The sequence below is a fragment of the Taudactylus pleione genome, unplaced genomic scaffold, assembly GCF_031769625.1.
Source record: "Taudactylus pleione unplaced genomic scaffold, aTauple2 ptg000910l, whole genome shotgun sequence".
In the NCBI taxonomy this organism is placed as follows: Eukaryota; Metazoa; Chordata; class Amphibia; order Anura; family Myobatrachidae; genus Taudactylus; species Taudactylus pleione.
This window is the reverse complement of record NW_028285311.1, coordinates 21,700-46,048: the sequence shown is the minus strand read 5'-3', so window position 1 is coordinate 46,048 and position 24,349 is coordinate 21,700. Positions and strand designations below refer to the sequence as shown.

The 24,349-nt window shown below is 45.0% G+C and overlaps 1 protein-coding gene across 2 annotated transcripts; it reads left to right on the top strand.

Moving 5' to 3' along the window:
* Window positions 1-210: 210 nt before the first annotated feature.
* On the top strand, window positions 211-23,746 carry LOC148473804 (uncharacterized). Of its 2 annotated transcripts, XM_088459410.1 has the most exons (10): window positions 226-281; window positions 1,219-1,309; window positions 3,869-3,931; window positions 6,308-6,384; window positions 6,500-6,597; window positions 6,727-6,922; window positions 7,017-7,125; window positions 15,645-15,659; window positions 19,695-19,869; window positions 20,137-23,746. In XM_088459410.1, the coding sequence occupies exons 4-10, from the start codon at window positions 6,330-6,332 to the stop codon at window positions 20,839-20,841; spliced, it is 1,353 nt and encodes a 450-aa protein (XP_088315536.1). In that variant the 5' UTR covers window positions 226-281; window positions 1,219-1,309; window positions 3,869-3,931; window positions 6,308-6,329; the 3' UTR covers window positions 20,842-23,746. The 2 variants fall into 2 exon arrangements, 1 of the variants encoding a protein (XP_088315536.1); XR_015872947.1 differs by lacking the exons at window positions 1,219-1,309; window positions 6,308-6,384; window positions 6,727-6,922; ... (2 more) ...; window positions 19,695-19,869; window positions 20,137-23,746 and having other exon boundaries at window positions 211-281; window positions 6,500-6,522.
* The last annotated feature ends 603 nt before the right edge of the window (window positions 23,747-24,349 follow it).

Here is a 24,349-nt window from a genome sequence, read left to right as displayed (position 1 = left end):
CGCCGCCCTCCCGCACTGAGGACATGTATTATAGACAAAACTGTCATTCTAGAGAGGATTACCGGGCTGACTAACACGGCTCCGCCCACCCGCCGTCTCTATGGCTGCAGTCTTCCACTCCTCCCTGATAATGAGGTGAGTGACGTTTCGAGGAGCCAATCAGATTGTTAAAATTACAAAGCAGAGATAAAGCCTAATACAGATTAACAAGTGACGACAGGAAGTGGGCGGAGTTACATAGAGCGCGGGGAAGGCGACGTCTCTGTGTCCAGCAGCAGCAGGTAATGTGTCCTATTATACAGAGGGAGTGGTCTGTGGTGCCCTACTATACAGGGAGAGCAGCCTGTGGTGTCCTGCTATACAGGGGGAGCAGCCTTTGGTGTCCTGCTATACAGGGGGAGCAGCCTGTGGTGTCCTACAGGGGAGCTGCCTGTGGTGTCCTACTATACAGGGGGAGCAGCCTGTGGTGTCCTGCTATACAGGGGGAGCAGCCTGTGGTGTCCTACAGGGGAGCTGCCTGTGGTGTCCTACTATACAGGGGGAGCGGCCTGTGGTGTCCTACCATACAGGGGGAGTGGCCTGTACCTATAGAATATACCAGTGGGGGGAGGCCTGGGCTATATACCCTGTACTGTCACACAGTCTCCTCATACAGCAGCACTGGGGGTCCCATAATAACAGCTCCCAGCACACACTGATATGTGGTATTATTATTATATAGGGGAGAGGGGAGTGTACAGTGATATATGAGGGGGAATAACACAGCTCCCAGCACACACTGATATGTGATATTATTATTATTATATAGAGGGAGAGGGGACTGTACGGTGATATATGAGGGGGAATAACAGCTCCTGGCACACACTGGTATGTTGTATTATTATTATTTAGGGGGAAGACCATGCAGTGATATATTAGGGAGAATAACATAGTTTCTAGCGCACACTGATATGTGGTATTATTACATAGGGAAGAGGGGACTGTACAGTGATATATGAGGGGGAATAGCACAGCTCCCAGCACACACTGATATGTGGTATTTTTATATATGTGAGAGGAGACCATACAGTGGGTCTGATTCAGCACGGCTCTCAACTGCATTCTTAGCTGCAAATACGCATGCATTGAAACTGCGACAATGTTAGTAATTGCAAAAGCTCAGCCGCCATTAAGACGCCCACTTCTGTTTACTCACATCCGTCTTACCTTGCAATCTAGTGTAAACATTGGTAACATTGACGAACATCGGCCCATCACGCAATTAAGGCACGTCAGACCCTACGCAGAACTTCAAGCCTTGTGTCACGCCGTGAGTACTCAAGCTGTGTATGTCATCGCAGTGGCTAATTTATGCATGCCCATTCAAACGGACAAGCTCGCCCGTCACCACCCCAAACCGTTTACAGCCTGTCACTCACTCTGCGATGGATTCTGCTCTGCGTCCATAATGGCAGTGTGATCGCAGCACACGTGTGGTGAATGCGCAGTAACTATTGCTGAATCTGCGTATACAGTTGCTATTGCTATAAATGCTGAATCAGGCCCAGTGATATATGAAGGGGAATAACACATCTCCCGGCACACACTGATATGTGGTATTATTATTATATAGGGGAGAGGGGACCTTACAGTAATATATGAGGATGAATATCACAGCTCTCAGCACGCATTGATGCGTGGTATTATTATTATATAGGGGGATGCGGGCATTGATGCGTGGTATTATTATTATATAGGGGGATGGAACTGTACAGTGCTATATAAAGGGGAATAACACAGCTCCCAGCACACACTGATATGTGGTATTATTATTATTATATAACAGAGAGGGCACTGTAAGTGATATATGAGGGGGAATAACACAGTCCCAGCACACACTGATATGTGATATTACTTGCTAATGCAACAAACTGCTGAGATACATACCATAGTGTGCTAGAACCACCAGATCAGTTAGTGACACCCCAGACAGGAAAAAGGAACTGCATGGGTTGTGACAGGAGCAGGGTGCTAGGCTGATCACTACAGTTCTGTCTGCAGCTCTGTCCTCTAACCTGGCCCCCGCATCCTGCCCATGAGCAGTACTAACCCTGAGCAGATTAGTGACTGGCGTACAGAAAGAGCGGACGTGCAAGGCGACTGCCACCAAAGTGATGGTAGGAATGGGCAGCAGTACCTTTTGTGTTGCACTGAAATGCCCATTCCAACACCTCCATATAGTATTCCCTCTCACCTGAATCTCAACCATGTTTTTGAATAGAGATTTGCTGAAATTTGCTACATTGCGCGTACGCGTCCATTTAGTGTCAGTCAGCAGTTGCCGGAGTTCTTGTCCAACCGGGTCATTAATGATCTGTCATCCTTTACATGTTTTTTGTGATGCTTCTTGATTTATTATATCGCTGCTCTGATTACATGTAGGTCCTATTTCTGGTTATGATCTATGTAGATCCTGTATGTGGTTATGCTCTATGTAGGTCCTGTATGTGGTTATACTCTATGTAGGTCCTGTATGTGGTTATGCTCTATGTAGGTCCTGCTTCTGGTTATGCTCTATGTAGGTGCTATTTCTGGTTATGCTCTATGTAGGTCCTGTTTCTGGTTATGCTCTATGTAGGTCCTGTTTGTGGTTATGCTCTATGTAGGTCCTATTTCTGGTTATGCTCTATGTAGGTTCTGTTTGTGGTTATGCTCTCTGTAGGTCCTTAGTTTTCACTCTAGGTCCGGTGACAGGCAGGGAACCAGACCTAGAGTAAGGGCATGGTCACTGAAAAGTGACGCGTCCCCTTTTCGTCACTCTTGGGGGCATGCCCGGTACTTACGGACAAGCCGGGCAGCCCCCAAGCACTGCGGTCACTGTGATGGAATCCGTTCACCGGCGGTGACCTCCGCTCTGCCGTTTTCCCCACCCACGGGACACTGCAGCCCGCGGATGGAGGACGGAACCCGAAGGCTGTTTCAGCAGGGCTCCGCGCTGGAGGGCAGGGTGCTTTCTGCCCTTCAGAAATAGGGCAGAGCAAGGCGCCCGCTGAAACAGCCTAGCGGGAACGCTAGGTCCTATTTGTGGTTATGCTCTATGTAGGTGCTATTTGTGGTTATGCTCTATGTAGGTCCTATTTGTGGTTATGCTCTGTGTAGGTCCTATTTGTGGTTATGCTCTATGTAGGTGCTATTTGTGGTTATGCTCTATGTAGGTCCTGTTTGTGTTTATGCTCTATGTAGGTGCTATTTGTGGTTATGCTCTGTGTAGGTCCTATTTGTGGTTATGCTCTATGTAGGTGCTATTTGTGGTTATGATCTATGTAGGTGCTATTTGTGTTTATGATCTATGTAGGTGCTATTTGTGGTTATGCTCTATGTAGTGCTATTTGTGTTTATGCTCTATGTAGGTGCTATTTGTGGTTATGCTCTATGTAGGTGCTATTTGTGTTTATGCTCTATGTAGGTGCTATTTGTGGTTATGCTCCATGTAGGTCCTGTTTGTGTTTATGCTCTATGTAGGTGCTATTTGTGGTTATGCTCTATGTAGGTGCTATTTGTGTTTATGCTCTATGTAGGTGCTATTTGTAGTTATGCTCTATGTAGGTGCTATTTGTGGTTATGCTCTATGTAGGTGCTATTTGTGGTTATGCTCTATGTAGGTGCTATTTGTAGTTATGCTCTATGTAGGTGCTATTTGTGATTATGCTCTATGTAGGTCCTGTTTGTGTTTATGCTCTATGTAGGTGCTATTTGTGGTTATGCTCTATGTAGGTGCTATTTGTGGTTATGCTTTATTTAGGTCCTGTTTGTGTTTATGCGTTATGTAGGTAATTGATATCTGACATTTTCTATTTATCTCATATGTAGTTTCTTCCCTCTTATACAGGGGTTTTACCCAAGCCTCTGATTATTGCAGACACTTGAAGTGGACATAAGAACACTTCCACAGGTAAGATTGTCACTATCCTGTGATTTATTATTATTCCCGTCTCCCAGCCGTCTCCTTGTACAGGATGTCACACATTAATAAATAACACAATAAAGAACATTACTATATATTAGTCTGGATCTTTTCTCTCTCACAAAGTCTGGCCTCTGGGTAGACGAGGATGAAACAAGGGACCCGATTGCCAGGTTCTCTCACAGATGTGACCCTTAGTACATACCATACATTTTTTTGCCAATTTAGATGCACATGTAGGTAACAATTTCCTCTTGGTTGGCAAATACCACTAATATCATCCTCAGTAATACAATAATACAGATCAGTGGTAGATGGAGCATTAGATGTAATATCCCTGTAGTTATTAGGGAATAACAGGACACATGTATTACTAGTGGTGTTAGATGGAGATGTGACTAAGGGCTGATTCTCAGTAATACAATAATACAGATCAGTGGTAGATGGAGCATCAGCTGTAATAACCCTGTAGTTATTAGGGAATAACAGGACACATTTATTACTAGTGGTGTTAGATGGAGATGTGACTAAGGTCTGATTCTCAGTAATACAATAATACAGATCAGTGGTAGATGGAGCATAATAACCCTGTAGTTATTAGGGAATAACAGGACACATGTATTATTAGTGGTGTTATATGGAGATGTGACTAAGGGCTGATTCTCAGTAATACAATAATACAGATCAGTGGTAGATGGAGCATTAGATGTAATATCCCTGTAGTTATTAGGGAATAACATGACACATGTATTACTAGTGGTGTTATATGGAGATGTGACTAAGGGCTGATTCTCAGTAATACAATAATACAGATCAGTGGTAGATGGAGCATCAGATGTAATAACCCTGTAGTTATTAGGGAATAACAGGGCACATGTATTACTAGTGGTGTTAGATGGAGATGTGACTAAGGGCTGATTCTCAGTAATACAATAATACAGATCAGTGGTAGATGGAGCATCAGATGTAATAACCCTGTAGTTATTAGGGAATAACAGGACACATATATTACTAGTGGTGTTAGATGGAGATGTGACTAAGGTCTGATTCTCAGTAATACAATAATACAGATCAGTGGTAGATGGAGCATCAGATGTAATATCCCTGTAGTTATTAGGGAATAACAGGACACATATATTACTAGTGGTGTTAGATGGAGATGTGACTAAGGTCTGATTCTCAGTAATACAATAATACAGATCAGTGGTAGATGGAGCATCAGATGTAATATCCCTGTAGTTATTAGGGAATAACAGGACACATATATTACTAGTGGTGTTAGATGGAGATGTGACTAAGGTCTGATTCTCAGTAATACAATAATACAGATCAGTGGTAGATGGAGCATCAGATGTAATATCCCTGTAGTTATTAGGGAATAACAGGACACATGTATTACTAGTGGTGTTAGATGGAGATGTGACTAAGGGCTGATTCTCAGTAATACAATAATACAGATCAGTGGTAGATGGAGCATCAGCTGTAATAACCCTGTAGTTATTAGGGAATAACAGGACACATGTATTACTAGTGGTGTTAGATGGAGATGTGACTAAGGGCTGATTCTCTATCACCATATTTCTTAGAGCTGATATAGAGTGATAAAAAGAAACTAACCTTTGTTGCAAAATATAACCCCTCACTTATCACTCGACCACCTACACACACATACACCTATTGCCTCTTACAGTAACTACCTGAGTAAATAGAGCTTTTTTTGTAATTTAAAACAACCTTTACCATGAGAGCTCTCAGATTTCAAACTACATCTTTCGGTGGTGCACGTTTAAATATGATCCCTGTTTTTTTAAGTGAGCTTATCTAGTGTATATGCTATATTAAAGACAAAGACAGGAGTGAAATGACTGGGAATACTATGGCTTTGATTCAAGTAGACGCAAAGGGGTGAGTTATCGCCACCAACTAACCTGCAACCTGCTCCACTCATGGCCCGATCTAGCCCCGCAACCATGGATATTTATATGTGTGTGGTGGCACCGTAAGTGTGGCATATAGCTGTACTTACTCGTGGATGCGACTGTCATGTCTAATTGGATCGACCCCTAAATACAGGGGAGTGTCACAGTGACATCATTTATATCTATAGTAATAATACAGGGACATGACTGGAGAGATGAGGGGATCTGGGAGTATCACAGTGACATCACTTATATCTATATTAATAATACAGGGACATGACTGGGGAGGTGAGGGGATCTGAGAGTGTCACTGTAACGTCACTTATATCTGTAGTAATAATACATGACAGTACAACCAGGGGATGTGTCTGGGAGATGACAATATCATTGTGTGTGTCAGGTTCCTTTAAGGTGTCAGGATGTCACTGTCTATGTCTCCATGCAGAAGAGGGAATATATAGAGGAACATGGGTCTGTACAAGGACGCGATGATGGAGAATCACCGGCCCCTCACATCACTGGGTAAGAGGAGAATGTCATTTATTGTATAGGGTAGAGCAGGTTTGGGAGCCCTATATACACACATTACCTGATAAGCACATATATACAATGTACTCAGTCACTGTGTTTCCTATAGATGGACCCAGTAATAGAAATACCACAGTGAGATGTCCCCATCGTCTTTATTCACAGGATGGTACAGAGGAGAGTCACAGGACCCTACAGGAGCATCAGGTAGATACCAGTATACCAAAGTGACTGTGACTATATGATCTATAGAGAATCTGTGTGTGTATTATACACTGATTATTTTACTGTTTATTCTCAATTAAATTACACTTGATTATTTTATGGGTCATTTAGAGTGAAGATCTTGTTGATATGAAGGTAGAAGATACAGAGGGAGAAGAAGAGACGTATGTGACTGATATAAAGGTAGAAGTTATAGAGGGAGAAGAGACGTATGTGACTGATATGAAGGCAGAAGTTATAGAGGGAGAAGAAGAGACGTATGTGACTGATATGAAGGCAAAAGATACAGAGGGAGAAGAAGAGACGTATTTGACTGATATGAAGACAGAAGATATAGAGGGAGAAGAAGAGACATATGTGACTGATATAAAGGAAGAAGATAGAGGGAGAAGAAGAGACGGATGTGACTGATATAAAGGCAGACGATACAGAGGGAGAAGAAGAGACGTATGTGAGGGGTGATCAGAAGTGTAAAGAGGAGGAAATCCCTACAGATATCAGCACAGGTGAGTAATAAACACTTATTGCAGAAAAGAGTCACATACTCTGTTCAATCACTACAGCAATCTCTTATCCTACACCCTCCTCTGTCAGTACAAACTAATGAATAAAATGTATATGCACAGTGGGGGAGTCAGGAGCCATCAGCCCCTATTATACTCCTGCTCTCCCCCTCCCATGTCACTGTGTGTTACCAGCCCAGAGATCTGACCAGTCTCCTCCCCACACTCTCTGGTGTATCTCATACATCAGGAGCCATCAGCCATGCCTGCACTCTGTTACACATACTGAGATGGAGATTCAGAGAGTGTGAGGACACAGCAGGGTACAGCTAGTATGTCCTGTGTGTGATATAATGTATAGACCATGTCTGCACTCTGTTACACATACTGAGATGGAGATATGGAGAGTGTGAGGACACAGCAGGGTGCAGCTAGTATGTCCTGTGTGTGATATAATGTATAGACCATGCCTGCACTCTTACACATACTGAAATGGAGATAAGGAGAGTGTGAGTACACAGCAGGATACAGCTAGTATGTCCTGTGTGTGATATAATGTATAGACCATGCCTGCACTCTGTTACACATACTGAGATGGAGATCCGGAGAGTGTGAGGACACAGCAGGGTGCAGCTAGTATGACCTGTGTGTGATATAATGTATAGACCATGCCTGCACTCTGTTACACATACTGAGATGGAGATATGGAGAGTGTGAGGATACAGCTAGTATGTCCTGTGTGTGATATAATGTATAGACCATGCCTGCACTCTGTTACACATACTGAGATGGAGATCCGGAGAGTGTGAGGACACAGCAGGGTGCAGCTAGTATGACCTGTGTGTGATATAATGTATAGACCATGCCTGCACTCTGTTACACATACTGAGATGGAGATATGGAGAGTGTGAGGACACAGCAGGGTGCAGCTAGTATGACCTGTGTGTGATATAATGTATAGACCATGCCTGCACTCTGTTACACATACTGAGATGGAGATACGGAGAGTGTGAGGACACAGCAGGGTGCAGCTAGTATGACCTGTGTGTGATATAATGTATAGACCATGCCTGCACTCTGTTACACATACTGAGATGGAGATATGGAGAGTGTGAGGACACAGCAGGGTGCAGCTAGTATGACCTGTGTGTGATATAATGTATAGACCATGCCTGCACTCTGTTACACATACTGAGATGGAGATATGGAGAGTGTGAGGACACAGCAGGATACAGCTAGTATGTCCTGTGTATGATATAATGTATAGACCATGCCTGCACTCTGTTACACATACTGAGATGGAGATATGGAGAGTGTGAGGACACAGCAGGATGCAGCTAGTATGTCCTGTGTATGATATAATGTATAGACCATGTCTGCACTCTGTTACACATACTGAGATGGAGATATGGAGAGTGTGAGGACACAGCAGGATGCAGCTAGTATGTCCTGTGTGTGATATAATGTATAGACCATGCCTGCACTCTGTTACACATACTGAGATGGAGATATGGAGAGTGTGAGGACACAGCAGGGTGCAGCTAGTATGTCCTGTGTGTGATATTATGTATAGACCATGCCTGCACTCTGTTACACATACTAAGATGGAGATCCGGAGAGTGTGAGGACACAGCAGGATACAGCTAGTATGTCCTGTGTGTGATATAATATATAGACCATGCCTGCACTCTGTTACACATACTGAGATGGAGATATGGAGAGTGTGAGGACACAGCAGGATACAGCTAGTATGACCTGTGTGTGATATAATGTATAGACCATGCCTGCACTCTGTTACACATACTAAGATGGAGATCCGGAGAGTGTGAGGACACAGCAGGATACAGCTAGTATGACCTGTGTGTGATATAATGTATAGACCATGCCTGCACTCTGTTACACATACTAAGATGGAGATCCGGAGAGTGTGAGGACACAGCAGGGTACAGCTAGTATGACCTGTGTGTGATATAATGTATAGACCATGCCTGCACTCTGTTACACATACTGAGATGGAGATATGGAGAGTGTGAGGACACAGCAGGATACAGCTAGTATGTCCTGTGTGTGATATAATGTATAGACCATGCCTGCACTCTGTTACACATACTGAGATGGAGATATGGAGAGTGTGAGGACACAGCAGGATGCAGCTAGTATGACCTGTGTGTGATATAATGTATAGACCATGCCTGCACTCTGTTACACATACTGAGATGGAGATATGGAGAGTGTGAGGACACAGCAGGATACAGCTAGTATGACCTGTGTGTGATATAATGTATAGACCATGCCTGCACTCTATTAGTAGTGACTGTTTTAGCTCCGTGTAACAACCATTACAGTGTAGCATATAGGTAAGGTCTGAATTCAGTGCATCCCAGGTTTAAGCCCAGATGTTGCACCCATAGTACATAACATGTCATAAGAGAAAGAATCTGGGGGAAGTGTATGACGCCTTAGAGAGAGATACAGAGGAGAAATTGCCCACAGCAGCCAATCGGCTTCTAGCTATCATTATCAAGTACAGTCAGTGAAATGACAGAAGCTGATTGGTTGCTAAGGGCAACTTCTCCACAAACCTTCTGTAAGGTTTGGTACATCTCCCCCTTTGTAATTTTTAGTGATTACTCCCCGGCCAGTGTTACTGCTGCACCCTAATCCTCCTCATGAGAAACATCGCCAAATATATGATGAAGTCATTGGGCGCCATTCAATATTGGTCGATGTTTCTGAGGGTGCGAGGAGAAATCCAATGAAATCTCCGGCCACGCGGCTGTTTGACGACTTACCCCGGCACTAACCGCTTCGCAGCCTTCACTTTAGTCGGAGAATGACGGTTCTCATGACTAAATACCCAGGTTAAGTTGTGAGAACTGGCATTCTCCGACTTAGCACCACGCTGAATTTAATTGCTCCAGGAGCTCACACAATCGCGGCCACTGACTGTATGGAGATGTTGGGGTACAGCCGGGCACATCTTATAGTTACACAGTATGGAGATGTTGGAGTACAGCCGGGCACTTATTATAGTTACACAGTATGGAGATGTTGGGGTACAGCCGGGCACGTCTTATTATAGTTACACAGTATGGGGATGTTGGGGTACAGCCGGGCACGTCTTATTATAGTTACACAGTAGGAGATGTTGGGGTACAGCCGGGCACGTCTTATTATAGGGACACAGTATGGAGATGTTGGGGTACAGCCGGGCACGTCTTATTATGGTTACACAGTATGAGATGTTGGGGTAAAGCCGGGCACGTCTTATTATAGTTACACAGTATGGAGATGTTGGGGTACAGCCGGGCACGTCTTATTATAGTTACACAGTATGAGATGTAGGGGTACAGCCGGGCACATCTTATTATAGTTACACAGTATGGAGATGTTGGGTACAGCCGGGCACTTATTATAGTTACACAGTATGGAGATGTTGGGGTACAGCCGGGCACGTCTTATTATAGTTACACAGTATGGAGATGTTGGGGTACAGCCGGGCACATCTTATTATAGTTACACAGTATGGAGATGTTGGGGTACAGCCGGGCACGTCTTATTATAGTTACACAGTATGGAGATGTTGGGGTACAGTCAGGCACGTCTTATAGTTACACAGTAGGAGATGTTGGGGTAAAGCCGGGCACGTCTTATTATAGTTACACAGTATGAGATGTTGGGGTACAGGCGTGCACGTCTTATAGTTACACAGTATGGGGATGTTGGGGTACAGCCGGGCACGTCTTATTATAGTTGCACAGTATGGAGATGTTGGGGTACAGCCGGGCACGTCTTATTATAGTTACACAGTATGGAGATGTTGGGGTACAGCCGGGCACGTCTTATTATAGTTACACAGTATGGAGATGTTGGGGTACAGCCGGGCACGTCTTATTATAGTTACACAGTATGAGATGTTGGGGTACAGCCGGGCACGTCTTATTATAGTTACACAGTAACTAATTTCCATATAATCTTTCTTCTTCAGGGTCCATAGGCTCCACAGGAAGACCTTAGGGTATAGCTGGATCCTGGGCACCACACAGTTAAAAGCTTTTCTCCCAGGATGCACTGGACCATCCTCCTCTGTACCCCGAGCCAGGGGCACCTCAGTTCTAGTTGTGCCCGGCCATAGTCGGGTCACTGTTTGCGCAGGGGGGCTGATTAGCAGCCCCAAAGATATTTTATTTTTATGAGTTGATAGTTTTTTTCTTTTCACTCTTCAGAGCGGCAGCGTCGGACTGTCCATAGGCAGTCTGCGCTGCCGCTCCTTCACCCCGCCGACGCTGCGATGCCAGTACAGATCTGGGGATCTCAGCGGGACTTCGGAGCATGTGCTAGCCATACTCCGCGAGACTCCCTGGACTGCTGCCGGGTCTACGGGGACAGGTAAGAGCGGATCACCATTTGCGGAGATCTGCGTGTTAAGCAGTCTTTACCTCCAGTCTCTGGGGACAGACCGGAGGTGCTGCCAGTGGCCGCAGGCCCCTCATACCCTGCGTGTCCACTAGACCACCAGGGATTTGAAACTGGTAGCGGGAACCAGCATCCCAGGGGTTTATTGCCGGCCAGGGGATACAGCCTTCCCTGTTTATCGGCTTCTCAGCACAGCGCGCCTTTCCGCTAAGGTCTGGCAATGCTGAGCTGTTCTCCTCCTATGGCCACGCCCCCTCTGAGGTCTCCGGCGGCCATTTTCTCTGGTGCATCGCAGATCTGTCTGGACAAGCGTGCGGACCAGTCCCCCTGTATACCTTTCCCCTGGGGTCAGTGTATACAGTAGACACTGAATCTTGGCAGCTGATTGTAGTGCCAAGTTGCAGTAGGTATTTTCTATCTGCATTGTATGTCACTTATGCCAGCGCTGACTTTTTTTTTTTCTCAATTCTGTCAGTCTGTATCTATCCTTTTCCTTTTCCTACAGCCCTGACCGGTGTGTGGGGGGAGGTTTCCTTGATTATATATCTCTATATATCAATTATTTGTGAGTCTGTCACATGTGTGCTGCACGGTGCCGTATTGTTGGACCAGTGTTTTGCATCCCTTGTGGGTACTCAGTTTTGCGCTTCCTGATTTTCCGTAAATATATATATTATAAGGGCACAGTCGGCCTTTTGGGGTTCAGGTAATTGAGAAAGTTACAGTTTTAAAACTATTACCTCAGTAACCCGCCATTATACAGATAGAAAGTTTCAATTTGTTGCGCAGCCTCAATAGGAGCCTCCAGCAGGTGTACGCACTGTGGCTTCACTCCGGTGCACCAAGATGGCTGTCATCTGCGGGCGGTAGCGGCGATGAGCTATGGGGAATTATACTGGCGTTAGCTGTGGCCGGGACCTGGGGGGTAGTGGGCGTTCGCTCCAGCCGGGACACGGGGACGGTAGAGGGCATTAGCGGCAGTGGTGCAGACATTAGGACCCAGGGGAGGTAGCAGCACACAGATGCTCCGATCTGAAAGATCTGTGATACCTGCATCTGTGTTTAAATAAACAGACTCAGAAGGAAATACAGGATCAGTGAGATCCGTCTGTGCCTCTGTGTTTAATTTAAAAAAAAAAAAATGCCTGTTTAAAATAAAAAAAAATGGCGTGGCCTCCCCCCCCAAAAACAACAACCAGCTCCGGGCTATGGAGACCCAGTACTGGTTTTGCTAAATACAGGGGACAAAAAACGTGGGGCTCACCCGTATCAGGCTTTTCATAACCAGTCCTGGTTGACAAAATACGGGGGACAAATGACGTAGGGTGGTCCCCCGTATTCAGCACAACCAGCACTGGGCTCTGAGCCATCCCTGGTTCTGGAAATACAAGGCAAAAAAGGGTAGGGTCCCCCTGGATTTACCAGAACAAGCACCGGTCCGGTTCTAGCTGGGGGGGGGTGATGCCACAGCCAGGGAAGCCCTTTCACCGAGCCCCCCAGTGAAAGCATCAAGCCAGATATCCCTGGAGAGCTGGGGACCCCCCCAATAAAGGGGACCCCCTCTCCAGGGCATCCCAGGCTGATAGCCCGGGGCTATCCACGGCACCCCTGTCTGGTGGGTGCCGGGTTGATTATGTAAAGTGTGGTGCAATTAAAGTTAAAATATTGGCTTTTGCTGCGGAACTACAGTACCCAGCAAGCCTCCCCTGCATGCTGGTACTTGGAGAACCATAGCAAAAGCAATATTAAAAGACCACAGAACACAAAGTAAAATGTTATTAAAACTAACATGCGCACACACGTACTCACTATCTCACATACTCACCTATGTATCCCTGTAGCCAATATGTCCTCTACTCCAGTAGATAATCCTATGGAGCACCTGTAATAAAAAGTCCATACTCTCCTCCTCCTATACGTGGATCTGTCTTCTTCGTTCCAAAGTAGGCAATCCAGGGTCTTGGCAAAAAAAAACCACAACAACACGAACATTAGTAGTGTCCTCTAAGGACACTACACATTCAATTTTTAACATAAATGCATAGGGCCATATTCAGAGGCAGAAAGTCCGTGGTCAGACTGTTCACCATCATCGCCGTTTTTCAATGGGATAAAGTATCGGGCGTGTGCCCACTTATCCCCGTATTCAATTAGGAATCGGCGAAAACGTGATTCAGCAGAAAGGTAAGTATCAAAGTCCTGTCACTTTCGGGGAAATCTTCCTGTCACCCACCAAAAGATGGTCTGACATGGGGGATCACTATGGGTACCCCCGATTTGGCATGCTGAAGGTAATAGGGGTTTTTAAACAGCCGTGGAAGGTGCATTAATGCGTCTTTGAAGAAATGGTGAAGAATAGCATTTAGCTTTCTTTTTTTGTAAAAATAACTAGTCCCATCAAATTTGGGGTACATGTAAATGGGTGCAAGCATATTTTAAAAAATATGCTTGCACCCATTTACATGTACCCCAAAAATTCTTAAAAAATCCACCTGCTGCAACCACCCGCATTCTAGAAAACACCTGCCGCATACTTAGGGACCCCCCCTGAGTCAATTTCGCTAGTTTTTAAGTTTGTCCCTCAAGTTTTTTTCTTTTCCGCCCCCAAAATGAAACATTTTTTGGGGGGCTGTCCTACGCTTGTTTTTTTTAAAAATGTTTTACACAGATTACTTTAAGGGAACATTCCAAAGACTGCAGGGTACTTTTTTTAATTCTATACCCCAATTCTGCAATTTTTTTTGCCACCTAAGCAGTGGTGAAAACTTATCCCCGTTTTTTTACATAGACTTTTCACACCTGCGAAAAAGACTTTAAATTTGAATATGGGGATAAGTGAAAATGGCGAAAATGACATCGGCGATGACTTTTCGCTCCAAATTGAATGGCCCATAGATGGATCTCACTGATGCGCCCGTGCATTTGTGACTTACTGATTTTATTTTCTCAGGTGCATGCCCAGTACCGGTGAGCCCTCTGTCGCCCACTGCTGCCCCTCCGCACCCACGTTGCTGTCGCTACCCCGCACACATACAGCCCACCCCTGCAGCCGACTCTCGCCTCCTGTGTGCCGGCCCCTCTTCCACCTGCGCTAGTGTACCATTTTGTTGCTCTTCTCCCCTGCAGGTGACCCAGTTTGCTCCTCCAAACCCTGATAGTTAATACATTTTAAAAAAGCATTGAAATTCCATAGACAAAAAACCTTAAGGTTTCACATGTCCCATTAGGGCTTCTTAGACATGATCTGAAATTTCACAAAACCTACTTAATTTCTGCCACTCAAACTCTAAAAAGTAATCAAATTACGATCATTAAGGCTGACACCTTAATTTATGTGTTCCTTGCATAATACAGATATGGAATGCCATGACACAATGTGGTTAACTGCAGATTCAGCACTCTCACAGAATGAGATTGCTGTCACTCACAAAATGGTGGAGCTGCTAATTTACAGAATTGTGTGCTCATTGGAATACCAAACAGCCATCCTTCTCTCTCTGGGTATCCCGCAAATATTGCAGTCTACTCCTGGGCCTCAAACTGTTGCTCCCTATCGGGGATTACCGCTCTACATGCAATCCCCTCTTGTACCACAACAACCTGTCATTTGCTTCCAGGGACTTACGCAAGCTGTCCAACCCCCCTGGTGGATGTTTTCTCTAGTTCATTTCAGAGTTTGGCAGCTTCATCTACCATGGCCTGTCAGACCATGTTGCGGAATGAAAGACCTCAGAATGCATCTAAAGGTGTCCTGTATTGTCATCCCAGTCTACGCAACTCTCAGACACGGACTTGTCATCAGATGATGGGGAAATGGCTGGGGTGTCTGATTCGGATTCCCCTGCACTGGAGGTGGAGCCCAAATCCGCTATTAATGTTCCAGCATTGGTAAGGGTGGTCCGATCCATACTAGATATAGAGGATGACGTTCCTGCCCCTAAATCCAAATACCCTGAGTTTAAACAGGTTACGGTGACTTCGGCAGTTTTCCCTCTTTCTGACCAGCTGGCAAACCACATGGCGGAGGCCTGGCAATCGGCTGGTAAGAGGTATCAACCGCAAAAGTATTTGGTCTCATGTTATCTGTTCCCTGAGGGTCATTGCAAGAAGTGGAAATCACCTGCAGTGGATTCTCATGTTACTCACCTGATTAAGAGCGCTACTCTGCTGTGCCTTCCATTTCTTCTCTGAAGGATTCTACAGACAGAAAGGTGGAGACATACCTGAAATCAATTTACTCTCTCTGGAGCTGTGGCCCATCTGTCCATGGCTATCTCTTGGGTGGCTAAGGCCATTGAGAACTGGGCAAATGTTCTGGAGGACACCTTCCCCAAGGAGGCCTTTGAGGCTCAAAGGTCTCTTGTGGGCCACATGATGGTCGCAGCCGACTATATTGGTAAGGCTGCTTTGGATACCAGCTTACTGACCTCCAGAGTCTCGGCCGCAGCCGTGTCTGCTCGCTGCTCTTTGTGGTTACACTCCTGGATGGCGGATGCTGATTCCAAAATGGGCCTGGAAGCCTTGCCCTTCAGCTTTTCTGCCATTTGCATCAAAGGCATTTTGCCATTTGCTCCTTCAAAGGCTAGAACCTCTTCCTTTTGGTCCTTTCGTTCTCAAGGAAAGCCCAAAGGACAGTCTTTCCCTAGACAATCAGCGGCCAAGTCGACCTCTAAGCCTTAAGCTGCATACACACACAACGATTTTGTTACCAACGATTTTCTGAACGATTTTCTGTTAGATTATCTGTCAGATTTTTTAAAGTGTAATGAACGATTTTTTTGAACTACAAACGATTTTTGCATATTCCCTTAATGAAAATCGTTGAGTTGACAAGTCTGACTGAACTACAAACGTGAACGCTCATGAACGATGATCGTTCATCGTTTGACTCAGAAAGTGAACGATATTTCAAACTATTATCGTCAAACAATATCGTTTAACGATAATCGTTCAAAAAATCGTTGTGTATGCAGCTTTAGAAACAGGCCTGGGGTGCCAGACAGAGGATAAGTCCTCAGCCTGATGGGACGGGCCTCCCTCTGGGGGATCCCAGGGAGGGAGGCCGATTTCTTCAGTTTGCCCAGTACTGGTGTCACCCAACCAAGGATGCATGGGTAAAAGTAGTGGTCTCTCATTTTCATCAAAGACCTCCCCACCAGTTTTTCTGCAGGAGCCCTCTTCTAGACAAGACCAAGGCCTTACAGATTCAGGAAGCCATAGAATCCTTGCTGAAAGCAGGGGTTATTGTTACAGTTCCACTATCTCAGAGCGGGACTGGTTACTACTGTACTCTGTTTCTGGTTCAAAAGCCGAATGGGCCGGCCTATCCTCAACCTCATATCTCTGAACAAGTTCCTCCGGGTGCCCAGGTTCAGGATATAAACTTTACGATCCATCATACTGGCTATGGAACCTGAGGATTACATGGTATCACTGGACATTCAGGATGCATATCTACATGTCCCCATAATGCCTTCCCACCAGCATTATCTGTGGTTTACTATACTGCAACAACACTTTCTGTTTCGGGCGCTGCCCTTTGGCCTTTCCACGGCTCCAAGGGTATTTACCAAAATTATGGCGGTCATGGCAGCCCACCTACGAAGTCAGGGTATACAACTCCTGCCGTACCTAGACGACCACCTGTAGTTGGCGGGCTCTCCAGAGGAACTTCAGCAACAGTTGCACCTGACGATCGCTTGTCTACAAGCACACGGGTGGCTGATCAATTGGAAAAAGTCCTCATTCCCTCACAGAGAATGGTTAATTTGGGAGCCTTTCTGGATTCTCATCAGCAGCGGATTTTTCTAACTACGGAAAAGATCTCTCTGCAACTGTGGGTGCGCAATTGCCTGCTCTTTCGCCTGGTGTAGGTACACTCGGCAATGCAGGTTCTAGGATCCATGGTGTCCACATCCGATGTGGTGGAATACACCCAGTTCCATTCAAGGCCCCTGCAGGGACTGATACTATCCAAGTGGAATGGAATACCCCACCAAATCAGGACTCAGACGCTGGTGCGCCTGTCTCTGCCTTGGTGGCTACAGACAAATCATCTCACCAAGGGTTGCCCCTTTTGGATCCCGGACTGGGTACTTCTCACAACGGATGCCAGTCTCCGAGGATGGGGCACGGTGAATGGCCCGCACTTGTTTCAGAGCCATTGGACAGCAGATGAAGCTTTCCTTCCAATCAACATATTGGAACTTCGGGCTGTGTACAGGGCCCTCAGGATGACAAGACACATATTTCACGGAAAAGCTGTGCAGGTTCAGTCCGACAATGCCACCACGGTGGCTTATTTCAACCATCCAGGAGGCACTCGAAGTTGGGCAGCAATGACAGAAGTGTCACGCATCCTGACTTGGGCAGAGAGTCACTTCCTGGCCATCTCGGCAGTGTTCATTCCGGGAGTCCTCATTGGGAAGCGGACTTCCTCAGTCGTCACAACCGTGCATAGAAGGGGAATGATCTCTTCACCAAGAGGTGTTTCAACTCCTAGTGGACAAATGGGACCTCCCAGAGGTGGACCTCATGGCCTCCCGTCACAATCACAAGTTGCCAGTGTACGGGTCCAAGACAAGAGATGCCGAGGCAAGCTTAGTGGACGCTCTGTCAGTGAAGTGGACCTTCCAGTTTGCGTACCTGTTTCCTCCAGTATCCCTGGTTCCTAGGGTTCTTTGGAATTTCAAGCAAGACGGAGGCATGGTCCTGCTGGTGGCTCCAGCTTTGACCAGACGTCATTGGTAATCAGATCTTCGGAGTCTCTCCATCGACACTCCGTTCCTGCTGCCTCAACGCCCGGACCTGTTGTCTCGGGGTCCTTGTCTTTACCCAGACCTGGATCATCTCTCCTTGGCGGTGTGGATCTTGAGATATCCATTTTAAGGTCTGAGGGATTCTCTAGCTCGGTCATCAGCATGATGCTTCGAGCACTTAAGCCAGGATCTACCACAGAGTGTGGCATACATATTCTTAGTGGTATCGCACAAGGCATTCGACCCTCAAGTGTTTCGTATTTCCATAATATTAGCATTCCTTCAATCTGGTTTGTACCTCCGCCCTGGCCTCGTTGAAAGTGCATGTCTCTGCACTATCTGTGTGGTTCCAACGAAGGATAGCTCTGCTCCTGGATATCCACACCTTTTGCCAGGGTGTTCTCCAGATTCAACCTCCCTTTGTCCCTCCAGTGGCTCCTTGGGATTTGGCGATAGTTCTTCAGGCCCTCCATTTGAACCACTAGATTCGGTGGAAATTAAGTGGTTAACGGCTAATACTCTTTTTCTTCTGGCAAATGCATCTGCCAGGAGGGTGTCGGAATTGTGGGTTCTCTCCTGTTGTTCTCCATTTCTGATATTTCACCAGGATAAGGCTGTGCTTCGCACTCGCCCTGAGTTTCTCCCTAAAGTGGTTTCTAATTTCCACATTAATCAGGAAATTATAGGACCGGCCTCTGTCACCTGACCCCTCAGTGGGTGAGACCTCCTTGGATGTGGTCCGTGCTCTCAAAATTTATGTGGACCAGACCAGTTCCCTTCGTTAATTGGAATTCTTATTTATGCTCTTTGGATTTCACAAAAAGGGATGGGCAGCCAACAAACAAACATTGGCTAGATGGCTTCGTATAACTGTCTCCAGAGGCTTACACAAAGGCAAGCCTGCCTGTTCCGGCTTCTGTTAAATCTCATTCTATTAGGTCTGTGGGCCCCTCGTGGGCAGTCCCCCTGTAGAGCCTTTGGATCCTGAAGAAGAAAATGAGAGTTATGGTAAGAACAAACTTTGGTTAACTCTTTCTTTGAAGTCCATAGCGTCCACAGGGCACCCGCCATGACGCACCTGGCTTCATGTGGGTTCTCATGTTGGTCACCTGTTTTCCCTTCTCTGTGAGTGTGATTTTCGAGTGTTCCAGTCTTCCTTCTCTCTTTTTCCTCCTCCTGCCCTTGGCTACTTACCAATTGAGGTGCCTCGGGGGCGGGGTATAGAGGAGGATGGTCAAGTGCATCCTGGGAGCAAAGCTTTTAACTGCGTGGTGCCTGGGATTCAGATCCAGCTATACCCCAAGGTCTCCCTCTAGACCCTATGGACTTCGAAACCAAGCGTTAACCAAGGTAAGTTCTTACCATAACTCTCATTGTTCCCAACAGATGGACACAGCAACAGGAATAACTCGGGGAGACGTCTCATATCTCCAGATGGCGACGTAGATGATAACTTCTCAAAGGACTCTCCAGGAGAAAACCCCATTATCCCCAGTATACATCCAGCATCTCACAGTACAGATATATCATCTGATCCCTCTAACCATGAAGAATGTTCCCCTGATAATCCCAGTAGTGTTACACACAGCTCATATCACACAGGTGATAAACTATTGTCATGTTCTGAATGTGGGAAAGGTTTTACCAAGCAGATCAGTCTTTCTATACATCAGAAGAGAGTTCACGCAGCTGAGAGGCCTTTTCTGTGTTCTGAGTGTGGGAAATGTTTTACGCTGAAAGGAACTCTTACTAGACATACAAAGATTCACACAGGTGAGAGACCATTTACATGTTCTGAATGTGGGAAATATTTTTTGCATCAGGGAACACTTGATGTACATCAGAGAAGTCACACAGGTGAGAAACCATTTCCATGCTCTGATTGTGAGAAATGTTTTACACAGAAATCAAACCTTGTTAAACATCAGAGACGTCACACAGATGAGAAACCATTTTCATGTTCTGAGTGTGGGAAATGTTTTACAGAGAAATCAAACCTTGTTATACATCAGAGATGTCACACAGGTGAGAAACCATTTCCATGCTCTGATTGTGGGAAATGTTTTACACAGAAATCAAACCTTGTTATACATCAGAGACGTCACACAGATGAGAAACCATTTTCATGTTCTGAGTGTGGGAAATGTTTTACAGAGAAATCAGATCTTGTTATACATCAGAGAATTCACACAGGTGAGAAACCATTTTCATGTTCTGAGTGTGGGAAATGTTTTATAGAGAAATCAGTTCTTGTTATACATCAGAGAAGTCACACAGGTGAGAAACCATTTTCATGTTCTGAGTGTGGGAAATGTTTTACAGAGAAATCATATCTTGTTAGACATCAGAGAAGTCACACAGGTGAGAAACCATTTACATGCTCAGAGTGTGGGAAATGTTTTACACAGAAATCAGATCTTGTTATACATCAGAGAACTCACACAGGTGAGAAACCATTTCCATGCTCAGAGTGTGGGAAATGTTTTAGAAATAAATCCGCTCTTTTTAGTCATCAGAAACGTCACACAGGAGAAAAACGATGTGTATGAGCGTCTAGAAGTATATAGAAATTGCAGCAATATTTGCAGTATTGTAATATAATTGGAAATTATCAGAAGAAGCATAAATACAATGTTAGCCTAGATTGCTGCCCCTGCTTAGTGAAGGATAAATGACATTTGCATTATCCCACTATGGGCCTGATTCAGCAGCGGAAGCAAATGCAGCTACCGTCTCTTACAGATCGCAGGTGCTAATATATGCTAATGCCGAGGCACAGCCGCCATAACCACGCCCACTGCTGCCTTCTCGTTATAATCCAATGTCACCTTCCTGTGCAATCATCGGTACCATCGCGGCACATCAATCAGTCACACAGCATTTACATCAGGTCTGACCAGCCGCAAACACTGCTGCTCTCCTGACACGCAGAGAGGTCTCATGCTGCAGCTGCCATAGCTATGGCTAATTTATACACACACATGACATGGCAATCACACGGACAGACATGCCTGCAGGACATGGCGATACCATGGACAGACCCATGACATGGCGATCACACGGACAGACACGCCTGCAGTTTTCTGTCCACCCCCCCGTTATTTCCCCCCAAACGCTGTCACCCTGCAACTCACTTTGCGATGTATTCCTCTGTGCGTCCGTAATCACAATGTGATCGCTGTGTGTTAACAGTGTGACTTAGACACAGGTGTGATGGGAAACATTCGCTCATTCTGTGTAACTATCGTCATTGTGTCCGCTGGTGAATCAGCCCCTATACACTAATATATTACATTATATTATATATCCATACGGATGTCACCAACATAGGGCTCCAACAGGTTCCTCATGTAATGGCTTTCAGTTTCCTTATTCTATCAGATCAGAGTTTTCCAAACTCCACTATTACAGGCCAAGTATTAAGGATATCCATGCTTGAGCACAGGTCACTTAATTAGTGCCTCATTCAGTTTGAATTAACAATGTGGATTAAAACATGGATATCCTTAAAACTTGGATTGTAATGGCAGTGTTTGGGAAGCTCTGTATTAGAATATTATTGTGCTATTGGCCTATTTGTACAGTAACAAGACCACATGATGTAATATAGGGACATAACTAATCTGTCATCATGACAATGTCCTGGGGATGTAATATGGGAAGTGGGAAACTATGACATCATTTGATGACTGGGCTGTAAGTGACGGGGTGAGATGGGTGATATAATGACATCTATAACCTCTGATTTTATCTCACTGGATCCAGTATTCTCTGGTTGGGTTTCCTGGTAAATGGATCTCTAATCTCCTTACAGCAGTCTGATGTCTGGTTCCTTCTAATTAGATCCTCTGTAACCTACTATTTACACTATTCCAAAAGATAAGGACATTACAATGATTATCACTTATGTAATTTATACATTATTAGATAATGTAATTAGTGTTGGGACACAGGAAGCTGCTGGTCCTGGTATAAACCACTAACAGTAATGTCCATTAAGTGCATCAGGCTCTCGATATCCCCATCAGAATACAGATGTGAGCAGGGTACGTAGTAATTGGGGAATAATACAGGGACATCACAGGATAAGTACAGGTTGTCCTCAGTATGTCCTGTCTCACCTCCCACAGTGGTGACACCACCAGTAATGTGCAGGGTCAGGAGATGAAGATTATTTGGTAGTGAGGAAATCACAGAAAGGACAATACAAGCTTTGTTATAAACCTACAAAAATAGTTCAAGAGTTTGGTAACAAGTAAGAAAATCAAACACTGCATGGACCTGTCTGACGTCCATGTGGGGTAACACAGCTGCGTGTCGCGCTTGTTAGTATTTTCCACACTTTTTGACCTGCAAGTTTTTGTACATTGTTAGTAAAGCTGGAATAGTGACCAGTTGTCCTTTTGGTGGTGCACATGTTCTGTGATGGCCTAGATGTAAGATCTTTGTTTTGTTTTTTAGAGTTATCCTAACTTTGCTTTTAGTATCTTTATACTGTGACTGTCTTAGTATCCATTTCTCATACCCAAACAAGAAAGGTTTTGTCTTACACGTGTGCCCCTCTTTCCTGTCTCCTGTCACTGTGACACCGCTCTGGTGTTGGGGATTTGCTCTCTGATGGCAACCTGCATGGATACACTGGCCTGTCCTGTTATTACCTCCTATCATGGTATATATCAGTATATTGTTAGTACATATGTATTAGATAATATGTCATCTCTATTGTATGTGTGTCATGGAGGGAATGACAGCACTGTGCGAGTATCATATCCTGCAGCTTATAATACATGAGTAATACAGAAATGACACATTGTACACAAGCCATGAATAATAACAGGAATTGCTCTGTATGAGTAACTGGACTTTACAGGACTATTATGTGCAGGATGTTACTCTCATCTTTAATGTAAGGACCATATTATACCAAAGAGAGAAAGCCAGAACAGCTATTCCTCATGGATGGCTCCTAATACGTACAGACCCCACCTGATGGAAAATGCCAGGATACTGCATATCTCTGAGCGTTGGATGTATGATCTGTTATCTATATACAGGTGCACAGCACAGTGTCACTGCACCAGTATGCCGGGAGCTTCACATCATTACTCTGTTCTGTTACCTAGCTGTATCCATGTCAGTCTTGTCTGATCATAGTTGTAATGGAGTTATATGAGCTGACATACTTTGTGCTGCTGTTACCATTCTCTTTGTAGTTACAGATTTCCAGCTCCACCCACATTATCTGCTGCTTGTGTGTCTGCCCCCAGGTTTGCAGGATACAGCAGCTGCTCATTTTATAATCTGCTTTTCTTGCACTATTCTAGCAGCAAAACATTCACACAATATTATAGTAATCTGTAGTATTAAATATTCAATAAATAACATTCCAAGTGTTACTACAGAAGGAAACTATATTCTTGTAACCTTGCAATAAAATGACTCTGATGTAGAAAATTCTGCCTCACTGCTGTGTTTAGTGATAACTTGTGTATAAAGGAAAATCGAGGTGTGGGGGGAATGAGGGATATACCTGTAACCATTTTTATATTGGGATGTAGTCGGCAGCTTTGCGGTAAAATACTGGCGATCAGAATCCCAGCACCAGAATCACCGCTGACATCCTGATGGTAAGTATTAGGTTAGGTACAAGGAGGAGGCTGAGGGGGGATTAGGGTACTTACCTCCAGGCATCAGGATTCTGACTGTATGCTCCTGTTGGTATTCTGACGGCCAACATCCCATCCCCAACTTATTATATTAATACCAGGGTTCCCGTGTAGTGTATAGTATAGTAATATTGGGGTTCCCGTGTAGTGTATAGTAACACCGGGGTTCCCATGTAGTGTATAGTATAGTAATACCAGGGTTCCCGTGTAGTGTATAGTAATACCGGGGTTCCCGTGTAGTGTATAGTAATACCGGGGTTCCCGTGTAGAGTATAGTATAGTAATACCGGGGTTCCCGTGTAGAGTATAGTATAGTAATACCGGGGTTCCCGTGTAGTGTATAGTATAATAATACCGGGGTTCCCGTGTAATGTATACTATAGTAATACTG

Excerpts from the sequence above, each read along its gene's own strand:
- LOC148473804 (XM_088459410.1), top strand. The coding sequence starts at position 6,330 with ATGGGTCTGTACAAGGACGCGATGATGGAGAATCACCGGCCCCTCACA. Across the intron at positions 6,598-6,726 it reads GGACCCTACAGGAGCATCAG|AGTGAAGATCTTGTTGATAT; the intron begins GTAGATACCAGT and ends TGGGTCATTTAG. Across the intron at positions 6,923-7,016 it reads AGAGGGAGAAGAAGAGACGT|ATGTGACTGATATAAAGGCA; the intron begins ATTTGACTGATA and ends AAGAAGAGACGG.